The following is an 18,893-nucleotide window of genomic DNA, read 5'->3' as shown; positions in this document are numbered from 1 at the left end:
AAATATTATAGATGGGTGAAATAGTATAGGCTGATTTGCATGGTTTATCCTTGTAGTTGTGTGATCAGAAATTGCAAAATAATGAGTATTTATAATAGAAATAATTAAACATAGTATTTAAAAAAATAAATACATTTTAAATCTTTAAAAAATGGAAGAAATTAGTAGAACATGTTTGGGTGTATGGTGGGCTATATGGCATGAGGTTTAGCTTCAATACCCATTTGCATATTAAAGTATCTGTTTAGGGGATGTTTCTATGAAAAACTACCATATAATGTAAAGAATGGTCCATGTAATCAATCAATATACAATGAGGACTAAAAAAAATAAATTGCAAAATAATAGGTATTTATAATAGTTATATTTTTTGAATAATTTAAAAATAGTAAAAATAAAACGAATAAATTTTAAATCTTTAAAAAATGAAAGAAAATACTAGAATAGGTTTGGATGTATGGTGGGCTATAAGGCATGAGGTTTAGCCTCAGTACCCATTTTCATATTAAAGTATTTGTTTAGGAGGTGTTTCTATGAAAAAATGTCATATAATGTAAAGAATAATCCATATAATGAATCAATATACAATGAAGATTGAAATGCCAACTTTTCTTTTTTGAAAAAAAAAAGATTTTGCATTAAAGTGTAGCATTTAGTTTGCATTGAATATCCAAAAAGTGAAAGCACGGGTTAGCCCGATTCCATGTTCTCAATGTTGCAGTGCTTTAGAAAAAAACATGAAAAGAATGTCTTTACACAATACGTGGCTAATGGTTAGTGAAAATTGTTTGACCATGTTATGGCATGACACACTGTATATGTACAAAGCATCATATTAAAGAAAAAGTTCCTAAATGCATATAAAGTGTATGCTGAATTATTGACCTACGATTGCGTGAAAGAGGTTTCTTTGCCGTAGCCAAGAAAATAGGAGAAAATAGTAGAATATATTTGCATGTATGGTGGTCTCTAAGGCATGAGGTATAGCCTGAGTGTACATCCATTTGCATCTTAAAGTGCCTGTTTATGGAATGTCTCTATGGAAAAATATTGTATAATGTAAAGAATGGTCCATACAATGAATCAATATATGGAATGAAGATTGAAATGCCAACTTTAATTTCATGAAATAATTAATGATTATGTATTAAAGTGTAGCATTTAGGTTCTATTGAATATCTAAGGAGCTAAAGTATAGGTTAGCCCAGTTTCATCATATCAATGCCGAACTACATTAGGAAAAAGCATGAAAAAAATGTCTCTACATAGTATGTGGTTAATTGTTCGTTAAAAATTTTTGAGCATGTTCTTGCATGATATGTTGCATATGCACGAATCATGGTATCAAATAAAAAACTTTTGGATGCATATCACTTGTCTGTCAAATTATTGACCTACGATTGTGTGAAAGAGGTTCCTTTGCCATAGGTCAAAACAGCTATCTTTGGCAAGTTTGTGTGAGGAAACAATAAATCTCTTAGATTAGAAAAAAAAGGGCAAACTATATTTCGTTATTCTTCATGTACTAGATCTTGCATCGCACTGGTCCAATCCCTAGGGTGTAAAAGAGCTATAGGAGCCACATCATTTAGTTGGTAGATGCCCTATGTGTGTGAAAATCGAGGTGAAGTAGTCACCTATTTATGGGAAGCTCCCTATGCTGGGAGTCAAGATGCGTGAACTTTTGGACTCTAGTTTAAAACTTATGTCTAAAAATGCATTACTTACATAAATCACTTCATATCATCTAGACACTCCTAACCTCAAGGTCGTGAGGGTTGTTTGAAATGTGTAGGAGCTCAGTTAGAGAGTTGATAGAGCTAGTATCGGGCCCATATTTGGTTCTGATAAAATGAACTAGAAATTAGGAAATATGTGATCAATATCCAAAACTATCAACTTGAGAGTGTCAAAGGGGAATATTTCCAATGGTATAACAATGATGCATGTAGTAGGTTTCATAGGAAACAAAAGAGACTTGCCAAAGGCACAATTGACTGAGTGATAGAAATAGAAGCTCAATACATAGCCATGTCAAGTGTGTACATCAATAACAACGATTTAACAGATGTAGGTGTCGGTCCAAAGAAAAATATCAAGATGAGCACGCTAGGCATCCAAAGCACATATATAGTATGAAGAGAGCATAGACACGAAGAGAAGATCCCACTATCTCACTATAAGAAGCTCAAGCTTAATTGCAATCCAATGTACAATAGAACATCCAATGTCAAGTAAGCGGCTCCATACATAAAGCAAAATAGCTCCCATCAAAGGAAAAGGCGAATGCTAGATGAGAAAATAAAGCTCAAAACATCATGTCAATAGCATCCATGCATCCAAGATCCAAGTGATAGACATCTGAAAGCATAGAACATAAGGAGTCGGTAAGACTCTTACCATAGTATCCAAGTAGCATCCATAATAGTAAATAACAGCCAGTGTCCATGTATTCTAACTCCAAAATTAGGTCATCAATATATTATGAGTACTACCAAGCATGTAGCATCCATCATACATATTGATATATCCAATAAATAATCCTTGTAGCATCAAACAGTGATAGGCATAAGCTTTGCCCACATAAATGACATTCAGCCTTGTTATTTACAGCAAGGAAATCTTTGAGAAATTTGAGTCAAAAGTATACTCAAATCATCTCAATAGTATCTCATAACATTGACATAGCATCCCCAAGTGATTTGACATCAAATACACATCTCGAAAAGCATAAGTGACCTCCAAACAATGAGGTGAGTTCTATCCTGAATTGTATAACAATAGCTATTCTGTTTGTACAATGTCATTGAATCTTGATGCCTCAAAATCAATGCTCAATGTCGAATATTAGTGCCAAGGGTGCCTGAGATGATTTCCCAAGTGCCAATGACCATACGAGAGCTAGAAGAGATGCCAAATGGGACAGGAAATGGACAACAATAGTAGCAAGCACAATTCAGGTTGTTCCTACTACTACTACTGGTGTATTGGCTAATGTCAATGGGGTTGGGAAAGCACTTTAGCGTGCTGGAGCAAGTCTACTCATGGCCTAGAAGAAGCCCGCACAAGTTGAGAGAAGTGGAAGATCAAATACATACCTTGAAGAAGCCTACTCGAGACCTAGAAGAAGCCCCCCACACAAGTTAAAAGAAGCTGACGATCAAATACATACCATTGAAAGAGAAGCCATGGCTACCAATAGGAACATATTGGTGTAGGTATTCCAATGGAAGTTGAAGCAATGCTGGGTTGAGCTCGAGCTCTTGAGAAAAAGGGCTTTGATACCATTTAAAGGGACTGAGCAAGTGAGTGGAAGCAAGAGCTATGGTGGAAGGAGAGAGAGATATATATATATATATATATATATATATGGAAACTCCAACAATCATAATGTAACACTATATTAGGAAATTTGAAAATTTCCATGTACTTTGGGAACCCCTAATACCTCTATTATTTGACCACATAGTCAAATATTGTTATCTTACTTAAAGGTGGAGTCTACCCTAAATGCTATGTAAGCTACATTCCCAAATCCCATTTTCAAATATGGATCAAGATTTAGCCATCTGGTCAAATATTTATCAATTATTTGAAATTGAGACTTGGGAATTTTCCAATGCTCTAATATGGTGTTATGTGTGCTTGATCTTCCCTTATTCAAATGTCACTAAAAGAATAAAGAATAAAGTGATAGTGATCACTTGCAGTGTACAGATGTGCAGATATTGTGCAATACATGGGCAGCTAGGGACATGCATGTCTACTTTCAATATGCACATCCACTAAAGTATATCCAAAGTGTAAAAGAGCAATTCAAGGATTAGTACATGAAGTACATGACATCTGAGTATCCATGGATATCAAGCAATACAACCGAGAGCATAAAATCTAACCATATTGAAGCTCAAGCATCAATACTAGTTGGTATACCCAAATATCATCAAGCCTCAATAGAGGTAGCCTTTTCTATTTTAAAGTTTGATGTCCAAACTATTATAATAGCAATAAACATCTACAAAACTAAGCTAATGAAGCTCTAAGAAACCCAAGTACCATCCCAAATTATACCCATCCAACATAAAAAATAACATCCCTAAAGTATCTATACCAAACAGTGAAGCAATGGCTAAACCAAGAACACTTCTACCAATGTCAAGAGCAAGCTACACAATGTTCAGACGTTTTCCAACATAGTTTCCAAGTGTTGGGAGCTCTAGGAGCTATAGAAGAGGTGCAATGAGTTAGAAAAACATGACAACACAATAGGCGCAAATCACACTGGCTGTGTTGATGCCTTTGCTGGTTGTGTTAGCATCTTCTAAGACTTGGGCAATGATAACTGAAGTCGATAGTATCCCTGAAATAAGCCTCAACAACTGTGAGAGGAAAGGGGAGAAAACTGCACACCATAGGGTGAGGAAGCCATGGTTGGCATGAAACCTTGAGTTGAAGCTTTTAATCCGGGCTAAACTAAATGAGGAAGAAGCTCCTTGAATGATTTGGCTTTTAAACCAATTGAAGGGAGAAGCCCGAGTGAGACACTCAAGATGTGGAAACATGAATGTTGTATTACACACATTTAGATACATTATATTTTTTCTTAAATATAAAGTGTATGCATCCAATTTTACATCATAGTATGATGTGGATGTCTCCACTCCTTACACACAATGAACATGTTGAGTATTTTCTCATTTGATAAGTTGATTATCGTGTATTGTATTTTGAAAACACACACACACACACAAAATATTACTTTGTATAATATTAGATTTATTTGGCTAGATTATCTATCTTGAATAATATTTATTTACTTTCATATATCCTGATCTATTTACGTGATCTTGATCTTAAAAACCAAGGATTAAAATGACCTAGTTGAGTCTTGAACTTAAAAACTAGTCCATGATTCCATAATGAAAAATGACTGACCATGGCTCCTATCAAATGGAAGGTTGCACATTTTCATAAGGTTGCTCTATCCTTTCTAAAATTTTATGATTGTATAATCTCTTCTATGCTTTGTGAGGAGAAGCATTAAGCTAGGATTTTCAGGTTTATTATGGCATTAAATGTAAGAATGACTAAGCAATAATTAATCACCAACTATATATTGTGGCAAAGCTTCCATATTTAGAATATGTCCAAAGAAGGTTGGGTCTTATTAATAGGTATAATAAAGCATCGAGTAAAGAGACATTAAGAAAACCATAGTATCCATGTTATGCTACAATAATGATAAGGTTTAAAAATAATTGGTTAGTTCATCAAAAGACTTAGCCATTGTATTCGAGATGTCCTTCTCTTAATGTGAACAACAAGTATTAAACCTAATGATCAAATGATTAAAAAAAAACAATGTGATAAAAGTGCTATGGCAAATAGTTGATGTTATTAATAGCATGAAGATACACTACAAGGACATAGGGGCATCGCGAGGGTGTTTGCGACCCAAATTAGCGGTGTTGCTATTTGCGTCACTTTTTACATTGAAAATGTGACACAAATAGCGATTGTAGTCAAAGAAAAAAAAAGCAGGCAAAACTCGATTGCAGCATTTGGCCGTAAAGAGTTTGAGAGAGAGAGAAAGAGAGAGCAAAAGAGATCGTGGCTTTGGGAGGGAGAGGGAGAGAAAGAGAGAGAAGGAGAGTTTCTCACCATCCCCACTGCTGCCGTCGCCGTTCGCAAAGAAAAGGAAGAAGTGCACAAAAGAAGAAGAGGGGCCATTGCAAAGATGAGACAAAGAATCCATCCTCAAGCCTTTGCGGTGAGTGCATTGCCCCCTCTTGGTTTGTTCTTGTTCTTTATTCTTTTCTTTTGTTTGCTTTTCTTGAGAATGAGGTGCATTGAGGGAAAAAGAGAGGAAATGAGAGAGAGAGAGAGAGAAGAAAGAAAAAGGAAGAGAGAACGAGAGAGAGAGAGAGAGAGAGAATAAAAATTAAAGATAACAAAGAAAGAGAGAAAGAGAGAGAGAGAGAGAGGGGGAGAGAGGAGAATGAGTGAGAAAACAGGAGGGGGTGGAAAGAAATAAAGAGAAGGTTTGTTGCGAAGAGGAGACAAAGAATTCATCCTTCTCTTGGTTTGTTTTTGTTCTTTGTTCTTTCTTTTTTTGTTTTTTTTAAAGAATGAGGTGCATTGAGGGAGAAAAAGAGAAAATGAGAGAGGGAGAAGAAAGGAAAAGGAAGAGAGAATGAGAAAGAGAGGAAGGGAGGGAGGGAGGGAGGGAGGGAGAGAGGAGAATGAGTGAGAAAACACGAGGGGGTGGAGAGAAACAGAGAGAGGGGCAACAAAGAAAGAGAGAGAGAAAGAAATATCAAAAAAGGGGGAGAGAACATAAAACAAAGAGCACAAAGAAAGATTGATAAATTGTGTTAAGTTAGTTAGAAAAATAAAGCTAGTCTTCGAAGAAAAGGGGTGTTTAAATTACCCATGGATTTTTTATACAACAAATTGGTTTTGGTTAGCCAAGAGAATTCCATTAAAAGTTTGAAATGCTAGATTAGGTCAAGTTAGAAACGATCGAATGTCAACTATCCTAGTGTGTCACTCTCATAGAAACATGAAACATGAAACAGGGAATGGGAACGGGGAATGTGGATGGGGACGGTGACGAGGACGCCAAACCTAGGGAACAGGAACATGGTAATGGAAACAACATTTAAAAAAACAAAATTCATGAAAAAATTTTAATATTTCACTCATAATCCATGTGGACTCAAATCATTTTAAGTTTTAACTTTAAGATATCATGCATCATTCTAAAACTACTCATTAGAAATTGAATTGCAACTTACAAGGATTAAGAGGTATGCTATTCAATTATAAAACGCATAATACATATGGCATAAATGATAAAACAATGAATAATAAACTAAACTTTGAAGTCTAAGCTAAAGGAACATGCCTATGGTACCATTGCCAAAATACTTAAAAATTTACAAATATGAAGTCTAAATTCTAATCTTTGAAAGAACATGCTCATTGCCCCAAAAAAGACTACAAATATAAAGTCTAATCTCTAGACTGAAGCAAAATGCGGCATGCCAAAATAGTCCAAAGAGCAATTGGAAGACTACAAGTACAAATATAATATTGGCATGGCACAATAGCCCAAGTGTCATGACTCACAATGTCATCAATGATCATAATATCATATACAATGTACATGTGTCAGGTATCATGAGACTCATGATAAGTAAACTAAATCAAAGATCATCATCATGATTTGAGGCTGCTTTAGCTACTCCTGAAGTGCTAGCCTCATCATCATGTTTACCATGAACTGCTGCATCTCCCTCAACATCAGCATGTGACTCTTCTTGCTGCATCTCCCACTCTGTGAATGGATTGCGCTTTGTTGTCATATTATTACATAACATCCTCAAATTAGCACTGACAAATACTAGATCATTTTTCCTCTCCACACCAAGACGGTTCCTCTTCTTTGAAGCAATGTGAGCATATATACTCCACAATTGCTCCAAACAAGAGGAGCTAACTGACTGACTCAAAATATGGATGGCTAGTTGCTGTAACTTAGGACCATCTGAACCATAGTCCTCCCACCACAAAGCTGCCCCAATCTTACAGCTATCCTCTTGTGCATCCCCACAACCAAAAAACCCCAAAATGTCCTAAAAAATGAAAGCTAAACTTTGATCTTTTGTCTATTGCCATGATCAGACGCTAGATGAGACAATATAAGTCTCCATGCATCCATAACCTCAGTGTCATTCTCTTAACCCTTGCCCTGGAACTCAGGATCCACAACAAATTCAGTTGCATGTATGGGTGAGTTGTAGGAGTTCCACCTCGTCACAATTAAATGGTGTATCTCCTCATACGCCTCATCATTTGGTGCCAACTCCTACAACTTTTCATTCAGCCTATCCATTAGTCTCATATACCTTGGCAATGCAAGGTTGCATAGCATCCATAACCCTCAATACATGCACAATAAGTGATACCATAGCATCTATCCACTTTACATCATCCCAAAAAGTGGAGTTATTTGCTTTCTCCAAGCATAAGACACTTGTAGGAGTATCTACCAATGTTGATGAGGTGAACTCATCACTAAGAAATAACTGCCTCAAGGCACCACTACATTCTCTTAATCTACCTAGCATTAAGAAGTAAAGGCAAATCTGGTATTAGAGTATTTTAAAAGTGTCTTCTTTGACCGCAAAGAGAAGTGATGGCGAAGAAACTCGTGATTCAAAACAAAGCTAACCATTTGAGCTCCTTGCTCTATGATAGGTGCAATCCATGACAGGTTGCGAATATCCTTTAGTAGGTTGTACAAGCAATGAGTCATACAATATAAAACTATGATATGCAGATAATATCCTTGGATAATAATAGCACCTATTGCCCTATTTGCAGGCTCTCCATCATCAACAAATACAACAACATACTTCGAGCCATAAGCTCAGTCAATACCAAGCCAATAAGCTCAATACATGTAACCCACTCTGCTCCAAGTACATCTGTTGACTTTCCTATCGGCGCTAATGCATCATGTGAAGATATGTAATACATTTTCCCACAAGAATAAGCAACCATACCATGAATGGATCACTTGCGTGTATCACTCCGACCATCAACAATCAAGGAAACTTCATTTTTAGTCCACAGGGTCTTTCTAGTCACTGTTGCTTGCTCAACAAGGTGCTTTTCCTTGTCGAGCAAAGTGATGCGTAAGGTCTCTGATGATGGAGGTACATACGAAGGCCCATACTCACTAATCTTCTTGCACATCGATCTAAAATACTCTGATCTAGCTACACAAAATTGAATGTGGTCATGATAAAAAAAAGTGCCATTGATGTATCCACATCTTTTTTCTTCATGGGATCCCAACTAGCATCAAGTGTGCTCTATCTATGTGCAATATGTGGCGTTGTTGATGCCATGGCCGATGCAATGCCTGCAGTAGGTGTGGAGGTAGCACTTTCTGATACTAACCTTGCTCTAGACACATCTGATGGGGATGGTGTCACAAAAGTTCCAGGGTTAACTGCAACATGTTGTGGTCTAGATACAAGGTAAGCTTCTTGACCTGCTACACGATCATGAAGCTCCCTTTTCTTCTCTAAGGTCACATTCGGATAAAACTGTACCTTTGAACTTGGCTCATGTAGGAGATGAGCTCGGACTTGATTATGCATAAAACAGAATAAGTGGCAATTGGTATTCCATATTCTAATATTTAAGTAACTTTGAAAAATTAAAATCAATAAAAACTTGAAATACAAATGCTCGGCTCAATGGATTACCTTGTTTGCTCCACTAGTTCACTTGTATGGGAAAAACTTGCAAGTCCATGGTCGAGCTTCTCCATCGCTCAATGGGCGGTCAACATTTACTCCCTCCCACCAAGACCAATCATCAGACCTTCTTCCTCGAGCACCAACCTGACAAGCGAAGTAAGAAGATGAAGCCATTTCAGGCTAAAAATTGAAATAAAAATGGCTTGTGAAAAGTGAGAACTCGATTCTTGAGAGAAGGGAGAACTTCGAAGGCTCAAGAGTCAAGAGTCAAGAGAGAATGGAAAAGAAGAGAAGGAAGAAGGAAGACGAGAAAAGGAGAAGAAGAAAGAAAACTTAAGAAGATTCAAGGAAGAAGATCCAAGGAAGAAGGAAGAAGAGAAGAGAGAAGTGAAGAGAATAAAGAAGGAAAAAGAGAAGGAAGAGGAGAGAGGAGACACGGGGGATTGGCGACTGGCAAATTGGTCACCAAGGGTGGGAACAGGTAGATGAAGCAAGCGAAAACGCAAAGTCATGGTCTGCAAACTATCAAGCGGAAGCAACGATCGGCCGAAGGTAAGTGGGTGCTACCTGGCATTCCCTGTCCCCTTTCAGACAGGGAACGTAGCACGGAACGTTCCTTGCTGTGTTCCCTATCTGAAATGGGACAGGGAATGTCTATCGATTAGCAATGCATCCCATTACGGCTTCGTACCGGGGACAGTGGTTCCGTGTGCCGAGGGGACCGTTCTGGCCGTTTCTTGTTTCTGTGGTCATCCTTGATCCAAATCAATGTTATTTTAGGGGGTCTGAGTTGAGACTATATCTTACTAATAAAGTAGTTGATATATATTACTCTCCTCATTTCTCACTCTCTTTAAATCATTATCTTAAGCTAATATTAGATAACCATGGTAAACGACTATAGTCAAGTTTAAGGCTTGCTTTAGGTTGATCCTTGTGGGGTTGAGGTGAAACTTTTCCTACGAGGCAGACTTAATTTGGATGAAAAAGAATCAATTTGTGCAAACCTTAGATTAACTTTATGATATTTCTGCATCATGGTGGAATGGCATATATTTCTTTATCAATGTGCCGATCATCTTTCCTATATTAGAGCCAACATTAAGTAGATATAGTGGATAGAAAATCTAAAAGTTATTTAATGTTTATTTTGAAGAAATCTATGGTTAACCATAATATTAATGTGTCTAATTTCCATGTATCTAAAGTTGTTATGTGTTGTAAACCAAGACGTTTCAGTTGACGTTAATTTTATTGAGTTACAAGAGAAGAAATCCCTTCTCAAACAAAGAAAAAAAGAATGAGAACAAAAGCCAATTGTTTGTCATAAAGTAGACAAAATGGAAAACGATGATGGTCATGATATTCAAGATCGCGAGGTGTATCTTCAAGCGATCTCAGACTTTAAGCAAATGGTAAGAAAAATGTATATCAATCATGCATTATATTCGCAAACTAATTGAATATCATATACAAAAACATTAGACGTGACCGTAAAATTTATACAAGGAGGTGACATCTCATCCCAAGGAGTAATGCACCTATTGCGGCTAGTTAAAAAAGTTCGTGGGCGTGCGATGGATGGAGTCCCTGAGTCAATCCACCACTTGAAAGGCAGGACTCAATCTATATAATCAATACCAAAGGAGAAATGTAGCCTTTTAGACTTTCCTATAATCTTGAAGCCTTATATGGAGGCAATGATCGATGCATTGATGCCCATGGATGCGGAGACATCTGATCCGCTAAGAAATAAAGCATCCATACCATTATATGATGGGTGCCGAGTAGCTCGCTTGAAGATGCTGCTTACACTCCTAAGGATGCAAGAAAAATATGAGTGGAGCAATGCGGCTGTTATTGAGTTGTTCAAGTACATTCTACGTATGCTTCGTTGAGTTCTTTTCAGCACCATTATAAAAATTAATTATACTTTTTCAAGGTCTTTTTTTATTTCTTTTTAGGTTGCTAAAGTATTATATATTACCACTTGGAAATACCATGCCCAAGTCTCGTGATGATGCATGTCATATTTTACAAAAGCTTGGCATGGACTACAACATCATCTATGCATGTGTCAACTATTGCATGCTATTTTAAGAAGACTACGAGACTATGAAGATATGTCCAAAGTGTGGTGCTTAGAGATATCGACAGGACTTGCAAGGGTAAACTATCCCTAAGAAAGTTCTTAGACACTTTCCACTTATCCCTCATATATGTCATATATTTTGTACGTTGAGCATGGCAAACTTGATAACGTGGCATACGCAAAATAGATCCATAGATGGAGTCTAACAAATATCAACGGATTCATGTACATGGAGCCATATTGACTCTATCTTTCCAGGCTTTGTAAGAAAGCCAAGGAAGCTTTGGCTCGGTCTTCCTATGGATGGAATGAACCCATTTGGTCTCCGCTAAACTTCTTACAGTGTGTGGCCTATAGTCCTTGTTAACTACAACATTGCGCCATGGATTTCTATGAAGAAAGAACACCTGATCCTTAGCTTGCTCATTCTTGACCACTATAAAGTCAAGAATATGGATGCTTGTCTCCGTCCATTAGTTGATGAGCTTAAGATTTTGTGGGAGGAGGGGGTCACCATGGAAGACATGACAAGTGTGATGGTCGACGGTCTGATGAGCCATTCTCATGTGGACCATACATGACTTTCCAAGATTTAAGGAGTGCCCAGGTAAGTAGGCTTTTGTTCTCCTTGTTGGTGATATCTATCATAGCTCATTCAAGTTTGTGTTCACTAAATAGGTATGTTGGGAGAAGTCTTGTTATCTAAGGTTATCATGACTGTCCATTGTATGGGCCGACTCAAAAAGATCATGAACCATGAAGAAGATGGTATATTAAGAACACGTCTTTTTCTTGCCGAGAGGGTCATGAATGGAGGGAAGGTTTTCTTGGATGACTTCCAGTACAAATGAATGCCCAAAGCTAGTATGAGTTGAAAATGGTTCACATGGAGTCACATCCAAACGGAGTGGGATAGTTCTCAATTTTCTATGAGTTACCGTACTGGATCAACTTACAGATCAAGTGCAGATCAACCACTTGTTGGATCCCATGCATATTTTTAAGAATGTGAGTGGCTTACTATAGGACCATATCACAAGAAAAAGAGATACTGTAGGGGCACGAATGGATTTGAAGGAGGTAGGCAAGATAGAGGCGCTAGTCCAGTGTTGATGGTCACTTGCAACTACCTTGCACTCCTTGGGTTTTTTCCACTAAAGAAGTGTGCATTGTGAAGCAAACTATCAGGTTTATCCACACTCTGATAGGTATGATTCCTTCTCTCAAATTCGCTTTTTCTAAAGACGACCAACTATCAGGGCTAAAATCCCATGATTGGCATAAGATATGTCAAGTTTGTACTACAAATGGATTGTAAGTGGCCTCGGTATTTTCCTATTTGGAGTGTAGTCAATGTTTGTAATGCTTCTTCATTTGTAGGAGTTTGTACTACCGATCACGATCGGAGGATGACTCGCTTTAGAAATACATGGGGGAATTTACACATTGTCAAATTTAGTGCAATGGATATTACAAAAGGAGATCAAGACATCCTCTATTCAATCCGCAAGGTGGGGATCAGTGGAGACGGTTTGTCTCTTTGAGAAGTTCCTGCCTACTAGCATGCTCACGACACAAATCCACCTCTTGGTGCATCTTGTAGATGAAGTGGAGATTGCCGAACATGTCCATATACAATGAATGTTCTTCTTGCAGCGCTTTATGAAAACCTTGAAAAGCTTTGTACAACAATGAGCTTGGCCAAAAGATAGCATTTCTAAATATTAGTTGGTGTCTGAGATGTTAGTGCATATTTCACAGTGGCTACCAACGGTGGATTCAAACAATAATATGCTATAGCACTGAAGGATAATGATAGACTAAGCAAAGATATGGTTGAAAATGGGGTAGAAAAAATGATGGATGTTGCAATGAAGGAGAAAGTGAATCATTTTGGTATGTTGCATTGTGTATCCATGCAGATGTGGCTCGTTAGGTACAAGCAAGCCAAGAAAGATCGGAAACAAGTGCGATTGGAATTTTGACAAAGTACATGCTATCGGCCACTTCAATATCTTGAGGGCATGGAGGAGATGCTATGGTTTATGTCTATATGATGATTACATGGAGCTTTGATTGCAGCCTCTCACGAAGGAGTAGAGATCTCTACTAAGGAGTAGAAATTCTCGAAGTGATGTAGTCCAAAGGTGACCACATGTTTTATAAGCTGTCGTATCTAGATTTTATATGTGACAACTAATCTAACCATTTCAATGTACATTACAAAATATATAGTGCGGTGTGGTCGCACGAATGATATTTTCATATCGAGCGCATCGACAAAATGTGCTCCACAATGGATTGTGGTGTCATAGAAAAGTTTGAGTAAGAGAGTCGACAGCAAGCTATGGATCCAAACACCGTTATAGATGAGATGGAATATTTTAAAAACTTACAAAGTGTTATCTCAATGGTGGATTATCGTAGCTTCACCATCGACAAAATGTGCTCCATAACGGATTGTGGTGTCATAGAAAAGTTCGAGCAAGAGAGCTGACAACGAGCCATGGATCCAAACACTGTTATAGATGAGATGGTGTATTTTAAAAACTTGCAAAGTGTTTTCTCAAAGGTGGATTACCGTAGCTTCTCCATAATCATATTCGATGTGCAGTGGTTCAAAGTGATATTGAAAGGACTTTGTAAATTTTTCTTTTATTCTTCTCGCTTTCTTTTTGCCAATATCATTTGTACTAACAATCATGTTTTAACAGTTGTATTTTGTTTTCTTTGTAGCTTTCCATTACAAACCGTGATCCCACAGACCTAGAGACTTGATATGCAAAGAGATGATCTCAGTGGATTGATCAATAGACTGTATGCACATGGCGACCTAGTAAGTCTCTCATCTTTCTTATCCGTAGTTACTATTTTTATTAAAATGTATTATGTATGGTGGATTGATGTGTAGTATTGTTTCTTGCAAACTCTGTTCGGTGTTGTTCCTTTGCATGGGAACGAGCTTTCGAATGACAAGGATCTATAGCACGTGCTTGGATTCGTGGAGCACACATCCTCTTTCTTTTTGGTCCGATAATATATACATGCATCTTCTATATACTACGTTATTATCATCCTTTTTAATCTTACCATGATTCCACGAGTTCTCATCAACGAACTTGTATTTATTTTATGTATCAATGTTGTGCATTGAAGTACATTTTGTGCTCATTTTGATGACCATTGCACACTTAACATGTAACCCTACCACAAAAAAAAACTGTAATTGTCGCTATTAGCATCACAAATTTACCTACACGCATCACTATTGGCATCACAATACGCATTGCAAACCGTTGCTATTGGAGCAAGTATCTCCATCAATATTTGTGTGAGTTTTGTGACGCATATACCAATATAAATACCAATGTCCATAGCAACGATTTCATGGAAATGCTAATACTGACACGTTTAGCGACAATGGGGGCAATTTTTATCATGAACATTTTCGTCGCTTTAAATATTTTCATGAACGTGTTTAGCGATGATAAGGTCTGCCTTGTAGTGATATATTTTAAATACTAAAATTACTAGGATGATTCATACAATTTCAAGGATTAAAATATACTTTTAATTATGAGTTTTTAATATTTTTCTTCTTTAATATACATTTACATACATACTCTTCAAAACTTGACAATATTTTTCATACCTATCAAATTTTTACTTTTAATGCTATTTTTTGTTTAATAAAACTTCTTATCATTGAATGTGTACCTCAATTGAGCATGCTAAACGAGCTTGATCAAAGCTTCCAATGTTGCTTTTGTTATATCTATCCAATATTAACTCCATGCTATGCAAGGATACTTACATGTTAGTTCTCTCTCTCTCTCTCTCTCTCTCTCTCTCTCTCTCTCTCTCTCTCTCTCTCTCTCTCTCTCTCATATTATTAGTAACAATTGATCTAAATCAACAAGCCTCGTAGTCATGATAGATCAAGTAATATGCATACCTTATAACAAAACCTAAAATCACCACTAAGATTAGTGTTTTATATAAAAAGCTTTAGCATTATTACAATAGTTAATAGTTGAGTCTTTACAAAACAAGAAATAAAACTATATGATTTACTTGTCATGTGCACAAATGTAGAAGCTTATAAGATCGATAAAGTTCAAAATAATCAAAATTTAAGAAAAGAGAAAATGTGATGATTTCTTTGAATGGATTTATGATTAATCATATACTTCCTTGAACTCAATCAAACATCATGTAAATACAATTTGTGATAGTACCTTCTTTGCTTTTAACAATTAACTTTTAGTAAATATATTAGCTATGTGAGATTATCAAGAATATTTTCCTTAAATTTCATAGAAAATCTATCCATCACATACAATATTTGTATAATTAAAAAAACAAAATAACTTGAATATGAGATTTGATAAAATGTTTTTGAGAGAAAGTTGATCATTATTAAATCTTATATGTTAGGAAAAAGTATAGCAATACTTCATAATTGTTTTGTGGTTTGTGCTTAGGGTCTAAGAACTTCAAGAGAGAAGAGCAAGAAAACCATGCCAAAAGGTCACGTCACATGTATACAAACTCTAGCCTGCATGTAGGCAAAGTGATCAAGAGAGAATGCAAGTTAGACTCACTTGATAAACATGTTAATTGATCAGATCATGAAGGATAGAAGATCATTTTCTTATCAATTCTTTATCAGGCTATGAGACAAATTAGAAGAGAGACAAAAATCCATGATGTTCTATACATGAGGTGACTCTCAACATCGTAACAAAATCCAAACATGTGGATGCATTGACTTATTGGATTCGGGTTCAACTTGTAGTGAAAAAAGCTTTGGCTATTATATGTTTAGTTATGGCATGTTAATAACTTTTAGTCAAAGTAAGGCTTTAACATTGAATGATAAATCAATGGATGTTGCCAAAAATTCTGATATTGTAGCACAAAAGAGAAAATTCATAGGATAGCAAAAGTTAATAAAGGTTTTGCTCATTTTATTAGTCTTAGATTTGTTTTAATCGATGAAAAAAAGGATGTTGTGGGTTGAAACTTCTATTCATTGTGCAAGTGGACCTAGAAATTAGAATATGGCCAAAATTTCTAGGAAAAATAAAATGAACCAAACAAAGAAGAAGAAACTTATCAAGACCTTAAGTGAACATTTATAAAACAATTGATTCTACTCTAAAAGTATCTTCCTTGAATTAATTTTCCTTATCAAAAGAAAAGAGGCTAATTCAAAGTTGAGAAACACATAAGTGAAATATTGATATAAGATCAATCATGGAACCATAATGAATTTTGGTATACATAGAGGGGTCCACATACCCCAAGCAATTATCAGATTCGAAAAACTTTTTCCAAGATTAAGGATGTCTTCCTCAAATTTTATAGAAAATCTATGTATCACATGCAATATCCATATAAGAACAAAAAACCAAGTAACTTGAATATGAGAGTTTATAAGATGTTTTAAAGAGGCATTTGGGCATTATTAAATCTTATCTATTATGAAAATGTGTAGTACTAGCCTAAAATAGATGCACACATAGATGCCCTATTGAGATCCATGATATTTTCTCAAATAAAATTTAGTAAATCTACATGGGTCATGAAATTACAAACATTAGTAGCATTCTTCCAAAATATTGCTTTCCTCTTTTCTAGTAAGATTTTAGTCTTGCACTTGTAATCTCCACTTCCTTTTGAACTTTTTCCCTATATCCATGCATAAACACTGAAAGATTTTGAGTTAAAGCTATGGAGACTCTAAATCAAAGTAGTGATAAAGGAGGGAGAAAATCATGTTAGAAATGTGGTAAGAGACTACTTATCAACTAGCAATACATACAAACCAATTTATGGACTTATCTTAGACTAATTTCTAGTAAATACAAGTATGCCAAATACCAATGTGTAGGAAAGAGGACTTGAAACAATGAGAATAAAATACAAAAAGCTTGTATTTACTATTAGTTAACAAGACTTCAGTAGTTTTTTACTAAGGAAGAGTCTTAACAAGGAGAATTGACTCAATCCTTAGTATTGAACTAATAAGTCTCAAAAAAGCTGACTCTCAACTGTCTCATATTGCTGTCTCATATACTTATATTAATCAAATATATGGATTTATAAACAAATTGGTAGAAATGAAACCTACCTTGTTTTTTTGCATGACTAGGAATAATTGCAAAGATAATATTTCTTAAGGAGGAATTGATTAATAATGATATTTTATAGAAATATTCACACCATGAGCTACAGCTTTATACTTTATTCAAACTCAAATTTTGCACCATTTAAGATATACTAGCTATCCAAAAGTGGTTGCAATTATTTTTTACAATTGTCCTAGTATCAAAGAGTGAGTTTAGGATAGTCTATAATCTAACTATTGATCAATCATGCTTAAAATCTAATGGTGAGTTCAAGATAGTCTATAATCTAGCCATTGATTGGGATTCATTGATGCTTTAACATATCAATGATTGGAATAAAAGTATTCCATAATGATAAGGTCTCCAACTAAGGTTACTTGATCTTTAATATTTTCTTATTAGATAAGTTGACAATTGTTTGCATGCATTAGCATTGACCATATACAAAGAAAGAGAAAGATCCAACTTCAAAGGTAGAAATAGAAAAGGAAGAGGCCAATATCGAAACCACCATACAATAAGATTTTTAGAAGGAAATGAAGTCTCTAACACATGGAAACCACAACATCAAAGAGAAAGAGGAGCTATAGATATTCAAGAGCAAGAAGTCATAACAAGAAAAAATCAAGAGCATACAACTAACGTGGCATTTGAGGCTTTTGCAAAAGAGAATGCAAAAAAGACATGGTACCAAATGGAAGACCTCAAATCATGGAGCAACCAATAGAAAAGACCCAAACTATGCTATAGCAAACTTACTTTGGGCCCAAGCTCAAGGCTCTAGCTCTTAGCAAATATCTTTTGTTACCCCTTGCATGGCACACACGCTACAAGGTGTTCATAAGCATACTGATAGTTGCAATGTAATGCTTTTTATGTCACCACTATTAGCATTGCTATTAAATGCTAATAATTATGAATTTCAAACATAATGATACTTTTTAGTATCACTATTAGCATTGCAATATTAGTGATGTGTATAACAATGCTAATAGTGATAATTATAGTGATGCTATACTAGGGGAAACAACACAATTGACACAACATTTAGTCTATAGCCTGAGTAGCACAAGGGTGATAACAAAAGAGCATGGAGGAGCATGAAGACTCAAGAGAGCACTGATGACATCAAGCCTTGAGATGAAAGCTTGAGATGAGTCCCATCTTCCTTTCCCCTTCTTGCTTTGTGCATTTTGTATATGGTTTGAGAAGACAGAGAGAAAGAGACAGATACACAAAGAGAGAAGAAAGGAAATGGAGGAGAGAGAAGGGAAAGAGAGGGAAAGCAAGATGGAGCAAGAGAGAGAGAGAGAGAGAGGAAAGAAAAAAGGAAGAGGGAGAGGAACAAAGAGTAAGTGAGAGAGAGAGAGAGAGAGTTATGAAATGTTTTTA

At 36.0% G+C, this 18,893-nt stretch overlaps 1 protein-coding gene across 2 annotated transcripts in view; it reads right to left on the bottom strand.

The window, feature by feature from the left end:
- Window positions 1-18,893, bottom strand: part of LOC148013980 (agamous-like MADS-box protein AGL11) — a 76,202-nt gene that overhangs the window by 13,446 nt on the left and 43,863 nt on the right. For both annotated transcript variants that reach the window (XM_087666617.1, XM_087666618.1), the window contains exon 2: window positions 15,085-15,163. In XM_087666617.1, the coding sequence (XP_087522743.1) occupies window positions 15,085-15,163 (79 nt within the window). The remainder of the gene's footprint in view (window positions 1-15,084; window positions 15,164-18,893) is intronic.

Source organism: Lygodium microphyllum, chromosome 25, assembly GCF_053477565.2.
Source record: "Lygodium microphyllum isolate KBCC chromosome 25, Lygodium_microphyllum_v1.1.10, whole genome shotgun sequence".
In the NCBI taxonomy this organism is placed as follows: Eukaryota; Viridiplantae; Streptophyta; class Polypodiopsida; order Schizaeales; family Lygodiaceae; genus Lygodium; species Lygodium microphyllum.
Note: the sequence above shows the minus strand (reverse complement) of the source record. Positions and strands in the feature narration are given on the sequence as shown.